The sequence below is a fragment of the Penicillium lagena genome (genome assembly GCF_028827675.1).
Source record: "Penicillium lagena strain IBT 129212 chromosome Unknown utg000002l_segment0_segment0, whole genome shotgun sequence".
Taxonomy (NCBI): domain Eukaryota; kingdom Fungi; phylum Ascomycota; class Eurotiomycetes; order Eurotiales; family Aspergillaceae; genus Penicillium; species Penicillium lagena.
In genome coordinates, this window is record NW_026623223.1 from 1,470,502 (window position 1) to 1,485,275 (window position 14,774).

Genomic DNA, 14,774 nt, shown 5'->3' on the forward strand with positions numbered 1-14,774 from the left:
CTACCACCTACCTACTTTGATATCCTTCCGGATCTAACTAATCCTAATGACCAATGTACACGCCTCTTCACCTTTTTCTTTCTTGTCTTTGTGTTTTTTTGGACTTGGCAGCCATTCTTCCTCGTGCTTTCGTTGTGAAATTCGGTCACTCGTTGAGACATGGTGGTGTGTGGATATTTCTTGGAGTTGTTATACTTCCCTTGATACCCTCTTTCTTTTATTTGGTTTCGGTTTCCGGTTCACTCACACACCGTCTCTTGTACTATCTGTCCCTCGTTCAGACATACCCGATTGTTTCGCCTTTTAGAGTATTGTGTCTTGTATCATAGATATGGTAATAATAATTCCAGCATCCGCCAATTGCTCTGCGAATCCCCCCCTGCTCCTACAATGATGAGATAAAGTAAAAACTCGGCATGGAGATCATGGCATGGCTTAGGTAGCCAGCCAGCCCCATGCTATGCTAGGATCACAAGTCGAGTCAAGCTCCCCCTCTCGAGGGCGGCGATCATGGCGCTAGAAGTGGAGTCGAGTTGTGAGTGCCCTGGCAACCAGCCACACGCCCAGCGAACACGGTGGCCGAGTGGGTGGAACTAGCGGAGAGAGAAAGGCTGGAGGATCTGGCCCAAGCCCGCTCGCTGCAGGGTGAGCTGGAATGGAAAGGCCGGACTGCGTGGTTGGCAGCTCGACTTGCAGGCTGTGTCTCAGGTGTTAGTTAACTATTACTTTCTCAATTGCTCCGATTCTTTGTCTATTCTAGTCAGGGGCAATTCTGGAGTGTCAATCATGATGTGCTCTGCCCCAAATAAATAATCCATCGAACAAACACATGTATGTGGGCCACACCAACCAGATCCGATTCAACCCGGGGCCGATGGTTGCCATGGTGACGGGTGGGTTTCCCACGCCTGGCCAGCCTCCCCTGTCAACCATGTGAAGCGTGTTGGGAGGGAGCATTCCCCAACCACTCCGGGGGCGGGTAAGAGATGTAGATGGGAGGAATGTAGCGAGGCATGATCGATCTGGACACCCCATTCTGGAGATCATTGGCGGTGAAATAAAGCCAGGAAAAGACAGTTGGCCAAGGTAGAGAGTGCTGGTGACAGTGCTGGCCGAGGTACTGCTGGTCGCCCCGATCAGGCTTAGGGCAGTAAACAAACAACCAGCCATAAATACACGCCCGTTGCTCCTGGCCCTCTTCCACTCCTTCTTCCTCCTCCTTCTTTATTCTTCCCCAAGCTTACACCTACTCTCTTCCATCCCACGTTATCTCTTTCGAGAAAGACTTTCTTCTTCCTCCAGAAAACAAGTCTTTTCTTGTCTAGTCTTTCGAGTTGTTATTTAACAGTTCGAAAGGCTTTCGAGAAAAGCGTCGTCAAGTCAGTCAATCTGGACTTTGACGCCCGTGTCCCCATTCCCTTCAGTGTCTTCCCGTCGTCGTACCGGAGTGACGCTGTCTCTGAAACTACTCAGACGAGAGTAGAGGGAGAAGTCAATCTCGAAGCCACTTCGCGCGTCGAACGGGAAGATACTCGAGGCTCTTCGGCTCAGCTCCCCAATCCTCGTTTCTACGGAAAAGAAGAGATTGATCTGCGTGTGCAACAAGAGGACCGCCGTTCGCCCCGAAACTACTCCGCAGAGGTTGAACTCACCCGTGAGCGGTAAGTTCTTTTGTTTTTGTTTATTCTTGTTTTGTTTCCCGTCCGTCCCCACTGGGCGCAGTGGAGTCTCGCAAGTTGGCGCTATTTGGTCTTGCTCGGCCCATCTGGGTCTAGAGTCGTTGCGGATTTAGTCCTAGGCCGAATTACGTGTCAGACAGGCTCCACTTTGGCCCCAATCAGCGGTGACGGGTGTTTTTGTTTATATATCCACCTTGGGAAGACTCCAAACAAAAAACTAATCATTTCTTCCAGCTACCCCAACAACTACCAGCAGTCCACCACCCGCTACGAGGACCGCTCCCCCGTCTACGATCAGACCGTCGAGACCCAACTCGACATCACAGAGAGAGACTACCGCCGCCGGACCTCTCCCACCTACGACCTCGACGGCTCCTACGACCGTCGCTACCAGCCCGTAGAGTCCTACGGCAACCAGCAGCAGCAACAGTCCGTTGACGTCTCGTACGACCGGACCTACGCCCAGCAGCAGCCCATCTCAACGGACATCCGCGTCTCCGAAACCATCCGTGACACCGCCGCCCCAGCATCCAACAAAATGGGCTACTACGACGACGAGGGCCACTACCACTCCTTCCGCCGCGGCGTTGAGCGCGCCGCCGACCGGATCATGCACCCGTTCCACCACCATGATCGTGAGGAGGTTGTGGTAAACGAGCAGGCCGGCCCAGCGCGCTTCAGCGAGACTATCCGGGAAGACGTCCGCATCGTCGAGCCGCGCAACCGCGGTTCCGTCGGCGAGACCGTCCCTATCCCCTGCCACTTCATTCGCATTGGCGACATCCTCATCCTCCAGGGCCGTCCCTGCCAGGTCATTCGCATCTCCGTCTCCCCCAGACGGGCCAGCACCGCTACCTGGGCGTTGACCTCTTCACCCGCCAGCTGCAGGAGGAGTCTAGCTTCGTCTCCAACCCCTCTCCCTCGGTAGTTGTCCAGACCATGCTCGGACCCGTCTACAAGACCTACCGCATCCTGGACCTCCGTGAGGATGGCCGTCTCGTCGCTATGACTGAGACCGGTGATGTCAAGCAGGGTCTGCCCGTCATCACGCAAGGCTCGCTCTTCAAGCGCATCCGCGATGCCTTCGCTGATGGCCGTGGCTCTGTCCGTGCCCTTGTCATCAATGACGGTGGCCGCGAGCTCGTCGTCGACTTCAAGGTTATTCACGGTTCCCGCCTGTAAATTGTCTTTTTTAGGGGCTGTGTTTGCATGGCTGGACATGACATGACTTGATTGCTTTGGCTTTGGAGCTTGTGTATTTTTCTTTTTCTTCTTCTTTCTTTTGTACGTATCTGTTACGATTTTCCCTGGATGATGGATGGATGGATCTTTTTACTTAAATTAAAGGGGGAAAATATATGGATTTCCTGTGTGTGTACTGACTGCATGAACTCAACCCTGTATCTAAGTGACCATAATGCAAATTAGGGTTTTTTTACTATAAATTCTGCTTCTATTCGTGATCGTGTAGCTTGAGAGATATTTTTCATGAGCATGTATTTTCTGTAGAGATTGTTTATTAACGCCTAGTTTGATGTAGGTGCGTGTTGTGGCTGACTGGATGAGGTAAGGCCTTGTTTCCTCTGGGGCCCAGCTTGAAGTATTCGATCTAGCTGGCAACCCTCTCCACACTGTTGAAATATCTCAATTGATCAAGTCAGGTATCTTTCTATATTATATCTCAAATCAATGTGCTTAAGACTTTGCGTGATCTCGATGTGAGAGTGAAGCGACTGATATATATTTCCATCCTCGTCACTTCACATATCATTGTAATAGCAACAAAACCCAACAATCAGTAATCATTCAAACCACTTTATCGATGGTCATGGACAAGAGTATATGTCATTTACCGTACTACACTAGAAAGAAACAAAACGTAGGAAAGAAAAGAAGGCCATATATAAACCAAACCAAAACCAGACCCACAACACCAATACAATCAACAAGCAGATTATCCCCAAGCTCCGACCACAAGCACCAACAAAAAAAAGTCCCAGAAGCCAGCCAGCCATAGAGGGAATGGATAATCAACACCAATACTCAGCAATCAATAGTGATGGCCGCGAAGAAGCAGAGGAACCCTATATATACCATACCGCGCTGAGGAAGTGTAACCGTTCACGAATTTCAACGCACAAGCCAGATGGATAGATACTCAGACCTTGGTCATTGACAGGAGAGGACAGAAAAGCTCAAGAGTAGGAGCAGGAGTAGGCGCAGAAGACAAGAGAAAGGAACCAACAAATCCAATCATAGAGTAACAACAACCAAAAGGAACATGAACATGACATGAAAATCAACAAGAACAAGAGCCGGGTTCTCTGCAGTCGAATCGATGGATGAATCACGACGCCGGATCGACAGAAAGCAAAAAAACCCACAAAGGACTCAGAACTCCGACCAGAGCGGATGACCTAATGTACAGCGGCGGATGCAGGAGAAGAAAAAGAAGGTTGAGAGGAAGAAGTGAGATGAGGTGAGAATTCATAAAAAGTGTAGCGTGGGATGAATAGGCATGAGTCGAGAGGAAGAGAGATATTATTCATTATTGACCATATCGGTTTTGATCATAGTGGTCGAGGAGCAAGCAAAGGTATCAAGGTAAGGCTGCTAGACTCTGCCCAAAGTCAAGTTCAAGTCACACAGACTTGGTTGTTTGGGACTACCGCTCGCCAAACTTGCCGTATTCTTGCTGCCACTTGAGCAGATGGCGGGTCAGCACGTCCATCATCTCCACGCTGCTTAGCTCTTTGAAATCTTTCTCGCGAGCCAGGGTGTCGCCGTCGCCATTTGTCGTCGCAGGCCCAGACTCGCCGCCCTCGTTGATTGCTAACGGCATGGCGCTCTCGATCTGGTCAACCATGCTCTTCAGCAGCAAGCCATTCGCCTGGTCTCCGTTGCCAGTAGGTGTGGAGGAGTTCTCGCTGGCGACGGCCATCTCGACCTGCATGCGCGAGATGAACTCTAGGATGGCTGCGACGCGTCGCTTCATCTCGTTCATCGTTGTCCGCTGTGGATGCATGTGCCGCGGCTTGCTTGGCCGCCCTGATTCCCCGCCGTTCATGTGTGTGCCGTTGGGACCGGCGGTTCCCACCCGAGGCGAGTCTCCTCCCACATCGTGCGACTGGCCACGGCGCGGTGAGTTGGCTGACTCCGTGCCAGTGCCGTTGACATCCCGGTCCTTGGTGTATTGGTTGCGGCCGACGCGGCCGCCACGACGCGCACCAGGACGGCCTGACTTGCGCGTGGATTGGCGAGCTGGGGCTGGCTCTTGAGGTGTGGGGGTAATGGGACTCGCTTGGGATGGTTCAGGCTCGATTGGAGCGGCCTTGACAGGGGATACGCTTCCATTTTCGGATTCTGTGAGTTCACAAGTCAGTTTCGAGTCGCTTAAGAGTACGTGGTATTAGTCCCTTACCTTCGCCTCTCCGTCGACTTGATCTTTCCTTGCGACGTTGAGCTTCTGTCTCTACTTCCTCCAGCTCCTTCGCCATTTCCTTCTGGCCTCGAGACGCAGCTCTTTGTCTTCGGGTACCATTCGCTGTGGATTTGGCTTTGGACTCGTCGTCCGAAGGAGGCTGAGAGGTAGCCTTACTCTGTTTCGAGGTGGGATCGGGGGATGGTGAAGCTGTCCGCTGGCGCTTGGTCCCTTCTCTGTTTCTAAATCACGAGGCATGTCAGCTGCCGTTTTCACATGGCCATAAATGCGAGGCACATACGCTTCGCTATCACTTCGGCTGCGTTTCCCCCGCCGAATCGTGGTTTCATCTTCGGAGCTTTTATTGTCTTCCTTGCTCTCCTCAATCGCCCGTCGGATGAGTTCCTCTTCATCGTACGCGGCGTCGCGGCTGTTCATAGTGGAGCGCCGCTTCGTACTTGACATAGCGCCCTCACTAAGCCGCAATTTCGGGTCTTTGGAGCGCCGCGACGTATCTCGGGAGGAGGCTGGAGAGGATGGGGCCGGGGAGAGGGCGGTCGGTGCGACGGGGAGGTAGGTTGAAGAGCGTTGTCTGGAGGTCATCAGCATGGCTGCTCTGGAGAGGGGAAAACTTTGCTGCATAAAAAGCTCAAGGCACCTGGCGAGATGCATATGACGACTGGTGGTTGTGCCCAAGCTAGCTTGGGCTGTCTCAGTCCGCTCGGCTGGTGGCCACCACAAGAACGCACAGTCGGGCGCAGTCAAAATGCAGTCGTCGATGCCCAAAGACTCAAACAGAAAGAAATCCCAAGGGCAATTGATCATCACTTACCCGTTCGATTCGCCTTGGATCTTATGCAAGTCCTTGCGACACTCTTCACAGAAATATTCGTCGGGACTCGTTTCTTCGTCCATAATACCCACGCAGCCACCGTGCTGCCACACTTTACACGAGTCACATTGAATGAACATGCTGCCAATATCGTCCGACAGGCTGTCCGATGAGTTGGTGGGCGGGAGTCCCGGCTCGGGTTTTTTGCCGCCGCGACCGACGGCCTCACGACGAGAGGGAGGCAAACCCGGATAGTCCTGCGAGCCGCAGAGACATCGGGTGATCTCTTCCTCCTCATCCTCTTCAGGGTCATCTTCGTCTTGGTCGCGGGGTGGATCGGGGTCTTCGTCGTCGCGGGCGCGTTGGCGTTGCCGCGTGTGTGGGAGGCCATTTTTCGAGCCGTTTTCACCATCGTCGATAGACTGAGACCGCTGACCAGACGATTCCTGCGGAGAAGGGCCTTTATGGTTCGACCGGGTACTTCGTTCTCTTGCCATGGATTGGGAGGAGCTGGAGGAGTTGACCTGTTGGAGGAGGGTAGGAGAAGGCTGGGTAAGGCGAGCTCGGGAGGAGCGACGAGGGGTCATGGCGGTGAAAGCCGGTGACACTCGAGAGGGAGACCTCGTAGCCCGTAGGAGATCGAGGAGGCTATAGGGCCAAGGGCTGGATGGGGGTCAAGGCTGAATGGTGGGTGCGAGAGGGCGAGGGAGCTCTCGCGCGTTTTCTGCGAGCTCTGCGCCGGGGTCGAGGGAAGGAGGAGTCAGACAATTGAATGAAGTAGAAGCAAAGCGTCACCAGGCTCGCAGTAGAGCCCGATGACTACATAGTCTTTCGGGGGAGAGAGTGAGTATGGTGAGGGGGATACTAGAGGAGGAAAGAGGAAGAGGAAAGAGAGAGAAAAGCGCCGGAACGGGAACAATTGGACGGCCCCTGCTTCCCCGCTCTCGACGCGCTTTACTCATCCAACATCATCATTCCTCTCTCTTTCTCGCTGCGTCTCTCTCGCTACGATTATTCTTTCTTCTTGCGTTGTTTCCCCCTGTGATTCTCACCTTTCCACTTCCTTTCCCTCTTACCTCGAAATTCGACCCCCGACCCCAGTTAGCGTGATCCCGGAGCGAGACCGAGTCGTTCGTTAGCCCAGAAGGGATTGGCAAATGGCGTGCGTCCTGCGTTGTCTCTCGGAAGACCGTCTCTACACTTTTTGTCTAGCGGGTTCAATCCCTGCCGGCTTTCCGCTCGTGGCGGTCAGCAGAGCCTACCTAGGATGGACGAGTTGATGATTGGTGTGCACCGGGGTCAGAGATTGCTCGATGGCGATTGCCGGGAGGCATTGGATGCGAGAAATCATAATTCATGGAGACTACGGTCCACAGTAGGGATCTCTATAGGACCTATCGGTATCTCGTCCAAACCATCGTACCCGTGATCGAAATGTAGAAGTCGCAGTCGACGACGGTATAGTTCTCATGCGCTGCCCTCTCCCAAACAGGCTAGCGTTCCGGCACCCCCGTGACTCTCGCTTTCTCTTTCACTTCCGCTGTTCAACCCCTCGTCGTGTCTTCCTCGGCTCCCCACCATTACTTGTTTCCTCTATTTGCTGCTCCAGCTCGCCTTAGCTGGGGCTGTTCGTGTTCTTGTTCGCCCATCACTGACACTACCGATTTCCCACACCTTTTTCTCCTGCGGTTGGAGAGTGCTGATTAATAACACTCGCTCGTTGTGGGTAGACCCATATTCTTCCTCAAATCCCGCGACCCATTCGGGGGGCATGCCGACCCGGTGAATGACACGGTGCAGAAGAAACACACACCGTGCTTGCTCCCCAGTTGTCGCGCGGAGTGTCACCGCAGACTGCTCACAGTGGATATCAGTCTCCCGATCAGCCGTCTCTCCCCGACACCACACATTCCCCCGAACGACTGGCCCGCTCACAGTAAAAACCGGCGGAGGGGGAAACAAGGCAAGAGGCATCGAAACACACCGTCGGCTGTGGTTGAGGGCGAGAGTTGAGAACCTGCATGATGACGGCTATGTTGAGTAGGTCTTCCGTCTCGGGTCCGCCAGATGGCCTTCCGGGCCCGGACCTGGAACATGTCAATGGTGTTTGCTGGTGACTCGGTTACTGACTTCGTGTGCACTCGTGTAGACGGGACGCTCAACTCGGCCCCTGACACACCCTCTCCCCTCTACCCCGATCGTCTGATTCGTCCGCTCCCCAAACGAACCTTGCGTTCTCGCCTGTCCACGGACGCCGCCGACACGATCCTGTACCCTCCCTCTCTCCCCGCATCGCAGATCTTTTATGGTGTTTCCCCGGACACCGAAGAAGTGGTGAACAACTCCAAAGCCTATGCGCGGCTGCGGCAGACCCAGAGCGTCGACGGCTGTGCAGAAAGCCACCCGCACCATGATTGCGAGGCAGCGGCAGAGTTGGACAGCGGAGATGACGATGGGCCAGTAGTTGTTCGCCGGAGTGCTGGGTTTCGAGGGTCTTCACCGTCCCCTTCCAGCACCCACCCGAACACCAATGGCGATGGTCCCCAGGTGAAGTCGCCGGCGGGCCCCGATGGTTATGACGCTTTTGAAAATACCAATAACAAAAAGAAGAGAAAGATTCCAACACCAGGGAACTCGGGAGGTCATCACTCCGCCTTGTCTCCGGAGTTTGCCAGCATGGGCTTGGCAACTCCGAATTCAAGCTCAGCCGCGGCTGTGAATGATGCTGTGACCACCGGGACGTACTATGGCAGCGGTAACCCTGCGAGCCCCTTGGGTAGTGGAATCTCCGGGTCTGGAAGAGGCCGCCTGGGGCGGGCCACTGTTCGCACTGGCAGTGGCAGGGGCCCATTATCAGCTAACGCGCAGAACGCGTGGATGAATACTCGAGTTCCGAGCCGGCGGGATGGGCTCATGTCCTCGCCTGGGCCAGCCGGTATGCTTTGATGACGTTGTGAATTCCCAACAAGCTGACCTTTTTTGTTATTAGATGATTCTCCGACTGATCAGGGTATCATCTCTACCGCAATTGCAAATGCCGCAACGCTTTCATCCCCCCTCGAGGCCCCAGCAACGTCAGTTTGCTGGACCAAGAGAACACCACCCCCACCAAAACACAATTTACCTTCACCTGCGAGTCGGACTCTTCCAAAGGCATGGCGATGCAGCGGAACTCGTACTCTGGTCCGCACCGCTCGCCTACCTCCCCTCTTGCCGCAGCGAGCCATGCGAGAGGATTCTCCACCCAAGGCACGCAAACCAGTCCGAGTATGGCTGCACAGATGAACCAGCATGGTTCGCCCGGTACGCAGATCCCGCCTGGCCAAGGCGGAGAACAAGCTCCGGTGGGCCGCAAAAAGAAACGGCCACCGGGTGCCATTTACAGCTTGGCCGCACGGCAACGCAAGATCCAGCAGCAGTACACGAATCTCCATCATCCGCCAGCCATGGAAGATATTTGGATTTGCGAGTTCTGCGAGTATGAGAGCATTTTTGGCCGCCGGCCCGAGGCACTCATTCGGCAATACGAGATCAAAGACCGTAAGGAGCGGAAGCGCCTGGCTGAGAAGAAGAGACTCTTGGAAAAAGCGAAGATGAAGGGCCGTAAGACCAAGAAGGCCACTAAGAACGCGTCAAAGCAGGCCGCTGTCCAGCAAGTTGAAGAAGAGGCCTACCGTGAGGGGTACCGGGCTGGGTTGGCTGGTGAGCCCCCTGGGCATCCGTCCGATGAGGAAGAGGATTATGAAGATGAAGCCGATTTGATCCCCGCCCCGGGGTCCATGCCTCCTCCCCCATCGGATCTGAAGCCGCCTCTTCCCACTGGAAACCACCCAGCAACGACTGCCACGGATCCCCAGGGAATTGCAGATGCCGCAGCTAGCAGACCTGCCTGACAATAGACGTGGGTAGGATTGCTGGGCTGGGTTTGGCTCGGCCTTGGAACTACTTATCGGTTTCTTCCCGCAAACCCTTCCCATCATTGGTCCTACCCACTGTTGCTTCGTTTCGGCTTTCTTGGCGTACCCGGTCTCGTTGTTCAGTATTTTTTTTTTCGTTATTATTGCATGCATCCAGGAACTCCCCTCTCAGGCATATCGGACTCGAGCACAGTCATCGGGTTGGTTGGCCTCGCACGGGTCCTGATGGCGTTGGAACAACCCCCATGTTAGGTGTGCTCTTTTGGCAATGATGGAAATGACCCCAGAGATAGCTATGCGTAGCTTCTCTGTTGTGTACTTGTAATCATGGAACACCGTTCTGAGCGATGTGCATATGTTGAATTTGATTGTTTTGATCTCCTCAGTGTTGTAGTTGTAGGGCTTTGTTAAGGCTTTGGGCTACACAGTTCTCACCGACCTATCAACTGAGCGCTGATTGATCAAACGGACTTCTCAATAGTCATACTAAAATCATGCTATTATTAGGCTATCTGAGTGATTGGACCTGGTGCACGAACTCAACCGCCGCGCTGAAACGTCCCGGATCCGCACCATTTGGCGCGCGCCAACTGAAGCACTCCGAAACCACTACAGATTGTCTGTACTACTATCTTTCGCGTCACGCCCTCACTTACCCTCACAATAATGAAAATAGGCGTGTCATCATTGCAATCATAATCGTTTCATCTCAACCCCCCGTTGATATTCTGTTCTAAATTTACTCTTTCCCAAAAAAGAGTGTTTCATTGTCCTCCTCCCCATCAGATTCTGATGGCTCACAGGCTCCGACGCCATGCCGACACAGTGGAGACTCACTGAAAGAAAGGCCAGCGCCGATGGGTTTCATTGTGCGCAAATGGGCGTATCCCAAAATAACAAGACATGCCTTTGTCTCTTCCGTTCTGTGTAATCGTTTCGGCGGGATGGATATAAAACGTTCCCTAGCCAGCACGCCTGGGACAGCAGTTCATCCACAAACCAATCGCCTTTCCTTTTCTTCGCACGCTTGTTAGTTGTTATCATTCTTCTTTTTCTTCTTCTTTCCCTTTTGTTGTTGAAAGGCTCTCACTCGATCTCCGAATCTATTTCCTTGTTCTTTTATTACCTGCCAGGCTGGTCTCCCGGTTCATCCTCCCTTTCCTGCTCCTGCTCCCTCTATACTTGGGGCATTCTCTTTTCTCCAACCGCTTTGTTTGGCACCAGGTCTGCCATACTGAATTCCATCTTATTACCGCTCTCTTTCCGCTATATGTTCTTAAGAAACATATAGCTTGACTCACCACGGACGCCCTTGCGCTGCGCGCAACATTTTCCTTTGCATATTATACTCGAGAACTACATCAGCGGCTCCATCAGTGCTTCTTGATTCTCCACGGCTTTAATTCCTCACTCGAACCAAAAATCATCACATCAAGTCCATGGCATTTGTTGCCCTCAAACTCCTCCGCCTGGGCTACTCGCAAGCCAAGAAACACAACTCCAAGAACCAACAATCCCAGTCTCAGGACCAGCAACCGCCTGCTCCTTACCCGAACTACCAGTACGCAATGCCAGACTACTACCCCGGCGGCTACCCACCAGGCGTCGCCCCCGGCGGAACATACCAGTACCCCATGGCACAGCCACCAATGGCACCGGCACCAGCGCCAGCGGCGGCGGCAGCACCACCACCAGCAGGCAAAGGCTCCAAGCTAGTCTCAATGTTCATGTCCGCAACGCGCTTCCTGCAGTTCGTCTTCGGACTGACCGTCATCGGACTTTACGGCCAAGACGTGTCCTATGACCATCAAACCCTTCACACCTGGAACGCGAATTGGGTGTTTGCCGTCGTGACAGCCTTCCTAGCGACGATGACGACACTCGCGCACTTCGTGCTACCGTGCTGCCTGCGCCGTATCAAGAGCAATACGAAGCCGGGGTTGCTGCTGCCCCAATTCTCGTGGGAGCTTCTGCTTTGTATCCTGTGGTTGGTCCTTTTTGGGCTCTTTGGGAAGATGTATATTGGTGTTTATCCTGCTGGAGAGGATACAGGTTCGGGATCGGGTTCGAACTCGACTTCGTCTTCTACTTCCAACTCCAACTCGACTTCTTCGGTGTCGGGTTCGAATTCGAATTCAAATAATACTCTCTCGAGTATTGTTATCAAGAGAGATACTGCTTCGGGACTGGGTGATGCTGCTAAGATTGATCGCATGCGCCATGCTGTCTGGGTGGATCTGCTAAATCTGGTCTTTTGGTGCCTCACTGCCTCGTGGATTCTGCTACGGTATCTGAAGGCTCGACGGGCGGCGAAGACCGCTTGGAATGAGTCTGGTCAGGCTGAGAAGGGCGATGCGGCTTCTGGCTGAGTGGTCCTCTCTTTCGTCTCTCTTTCTTTTCTTCTCAAAAGATGTGGTCTTCAATATATACGTGTGGTTGTGGTGTGAATATGAGTTTGATTCGATTGTTTACAGTTTTGCTTGATCTTTTGAATATTTGGCATTGCTTCAGCTCATGGCGCTGCGGTGGTGTCTTTTAACGGAGCTTTTTTGGCTCTTTTGACTGTCTGACCTCTTCTGTGCTTTGTTTCATACCTATTCTTGCACAATATACAAGGAGTTAGTTCCATTTCACATTGGCCTTTATTCAAGTCTAGATTCTGTACATGATCGATCGAGTCCATATTGATTACCCCGAAGGGTGATTGTGCAGATATGCATTGGCTTGACTGCCGTCATCCCCCATCTGTCATCCATCATCGACATTATGCCTCTTCAGAAACAAGAGTGTCATCCGCCGACCCAAAATCACACCACCCCCCTTCCTTCTTAGGCGTACAGAAATCCTTCACATACCGCTCCTCATCCTCCTCATCTTCCTCATAGATGGTCCCCAGGATAGCAAGCCCTTTCGTGTGACTGTACAAACCAGGCTTCCTGGACCTTGCCAGATGGTATTTCCACGAACTCAAAGCAGCCACCCACTGAGTCCGGTAGTCCCTTGGCAAGAGCCGATCCGTCTTAGGCTGTGGGTGAATAAGAGAGGTATGGTCCTGCACCATCCACTCAAAGAATTTCTGCTCTCGCGGCGCAGGGAGCCACTGCCGCTGGGCCGTGAACCATGGCCGAATTGGGACGGGGGGTGCCTCCTCCCCTGCTGGGAGAGGGTCGGGATCGTTGATTATTTTGAGGAGCTCGATGAGCATCTCGGTGGAGTGATCTGCTTCTGCGAGTTCGAGTTGGGTAAGGCTGGGCGACGAGGAGGTGGTGCCTGTGGCAGGTTGTTGGTCGGTAATGCCCGGGGGCAATACGGTATCTCGACAATCTGGAATCTCTGGGAAAGAAAATAACTCTTCAAAGGAACTGGGGACTTCGGGTTCAGATTTCTTCTTTGTGGCCTGGGTGGGCGCTCGCTTGGGGTCTTCACTAACCGTCTCTATTCCCTGCGGCAGGATGAGATCCTGTTTGTCTGATATGGCGAGTACGGCCGGGGTGATTTCTGGCCGCCTGGCTGGGTGAGCTTTGTCTGAGATCGCCAGGTCAGTGCTAGGGGGTGTCATGGTGCCGGTGGTGCCAGTGCCAGAGTGCGGCAGCGGCAGTGATGCTTCAACGGACTTGAGATCGATCCAGCTTGTTGCAGTGGCCCTATCTGAGCCTGTAGTGACACGAGAGGACACCACGGAGTCATCGTAATCGTACAGCGGTTCGAAAGAGCCAAATACCTCGTAAGAGTTGGAGCGTGATTCGGTTGGAGAGGAAACCTTGGAGATGGATGACTGTGAGGATGACCGGCGGTTGAAAGCTGGTCGCCGCCGTGGGCCTCGCTTCGATCGACCAGCGGCGAAGGATTTCTTCTTTTGGCCCGTTTGAGCCGGCCGGTTCTCTTGGGTATTCAGCTCAGATATGTTGGGGGTGGGAGGGTTAGACGGGTTACAGGTGATGCTGTTTCCATCGGGCTGCTCAAGGAGGAGACGCGCAGACTTCTGGTGCTCACTCTGTACAGTGCGCGGTTTCTTCAGGATTGAATGGAGCTCAGCCTTGTTTGTGCCGGTGGCCGGCGGTGATTGAGTGTGCGCACTGGTGTGCTGGGGATGTGGGAGAGTAGTGATCGGCGGATCATTATCAACATGCACAGCCTATATCAAAGAATCAGAAGAGATAGACTAAACACCGACAGCGGTGTAGATTATATACCTGGCTTTCATGACGTGTTGCGGCTAGTTTACGCGAAGAAGAGGGTGTCATGATTCGCAGGACCAGTCTATCCAATGTCTGGGTAGTGATTGTGCTGGAGAGACTATGGCTGCCCCATATTCTCCAGAAGAGACATTCCAGCCGGAGCTCTCGTTCATTGTTGCTCGTCTGGCGCGAGACGTTATAGGCTTTGCAAAAAGGGGTCAGCATCAACCGACTCTTTTTGGTGAGAACGAACATGCATACCTTTCCAGAAGTTCTTGATCACCAAGGGGTCTGCTATTTCTCCGTTCGGAACCTCACACGGAACCATGGACATGGTGACCAGGCTATGTGAGAGCCTATGCTCCATCTTGCATTTAAATTATAAGACAGATCAGGTCTCGGTTCGTTGAGCAGATGGCCCGATCGATCCTCAACAAGTAGATGAAAGAAATGAGGATAAAGGTGCAAGGAATGACATTAAGAAGAAGATGTCAGTTACAGGACCGTGATCAGATCGAGTTCCAGATATCAGTGTGGAAGAAACAATCTGTCGCCAAGGAGTGAGAATCTAGGATGCAGTCAGAACAACGACGGTCCAGCAAGGAAGGCCGAATATCTGACCTTAATATTGTCTGATGAGCGCTAAAGACGGAGATAGGTCGATGTAAGTTCGTGAAGACAGAAGGGCAAGGGAGGCGCGTGTGGTATCTGAAAGACGCGAAGTAGAAGGAAAAGAAAACAAAGAGG

General features: G+C 53.2%; 5 protein-coding genes across 5 annotated transcripts; 3 read left to right on the forward strand and 2 right to left on the reverse strand.

Annotated features, from left to right (window-relative positions):
* Nucleotides 1–510: 510 nt before the first annotated feature.
* On the forward strand, nucleotides 511–2,861 carry hexA (putative Woronin body protein HexA; the record flags this gene model as incomplete). The annotated part of the gene is made up of 4 exons (XM_056975274.1): nucleotides 511–535; nucleotides 1,349–1,661; nucleotides 1,914–2,490; nucleotides 2,517–2,861. The coding sequence occupies 4 exons, from the start codon at nucleotides 511–513 to the stop codon at nucleotides 2,859–2,861; spliced, it is 1,260 nt and encodes a 419-aa protein (XP_056835230.1).
* A 1,483-nt stretch (nucleotides 2,862–4,344) lies between these two features.
* Nucleotides 4,345–6,519, reverse strand: N7510_003348 (uncharacterized protein; the record flags this gene model as incomplete). The annotated part of the gene is made up of 4 exons (XM_056975275.1): nucleotides 4,345–5,042; nucleotides 5,101–5,342; nucleotides 5,402–5,692; nucleotides 5,933–6,519. The coding sequence occupies 4 exons, from the start codon at nucleotides 6,517–6,519 to the stop codon at nucleotides 4,345–4,347; spliced, it is 1,818 nt and encodes a 605-aa protein (XP_056835231.1).
* A 1,480-nt stretch (nucleotides 6,520–7,999) lies between these two features.
* On the forward strand, nucleotides 8,000–9,825 carry N7510_003349 (uncharacterized protein; the record flags this gene model as incomplete). The annotated part of the gene is made up of 2 exons (XM_056975276.1): nucleotides 8,000–8,867; nucleotides 8,942–9,825. 2 exons carry the CDS (start codon nucleotides 8,000–8,002, stop codon nucleotides 9,823–9,825), a joined length of 1,752 nt encoding a protein of 583 aa, XP_056835232.1.
* A 1,463-nt stretch (nucleotides 9,826–11,288) lies between these two features.
* Nucleotides 11,289–12,218, forward strand: N7510_003350 (uncharacterized protein; the record flags this gene model as incomplete). Its single annotated transcript, XM_056975277.1, has 1 exon — nucleotides 11,289–12,218. One exon carries the CDS (start codon nucleotides 11,289–11,291, stop codon nucleotides 12,216–12,218), a length of 930 nt encoding a protein of 309 aa, XP_056835233.1.
* Nucleotides 12,219–12,613: 395 nt separating this feature from the next.
* N7510_003351 (uncharacterized protein) lies at nucleotides 12,614–14,361 on the reverse strand (the record flags this gene model as incomplete). The annotated part of the gene is made up of 3 exons (XM_056975278.1): nucleotides 12,614–13,984; nucleotides 14,043–14,230; nucleotides 14,289–14,361. The coding sequence occupies 3 exons, from the start codon at nucleotides 14,359–14,361 to the stop codon at nucleotides 12,614–12,616; spliced, it is 1,632 nt and encodes a 543-aa protein (XP_056835234.1).
* Between the last annotated feature and the right edge of the window lie 413 nt (nucleotides 14,362–14,774).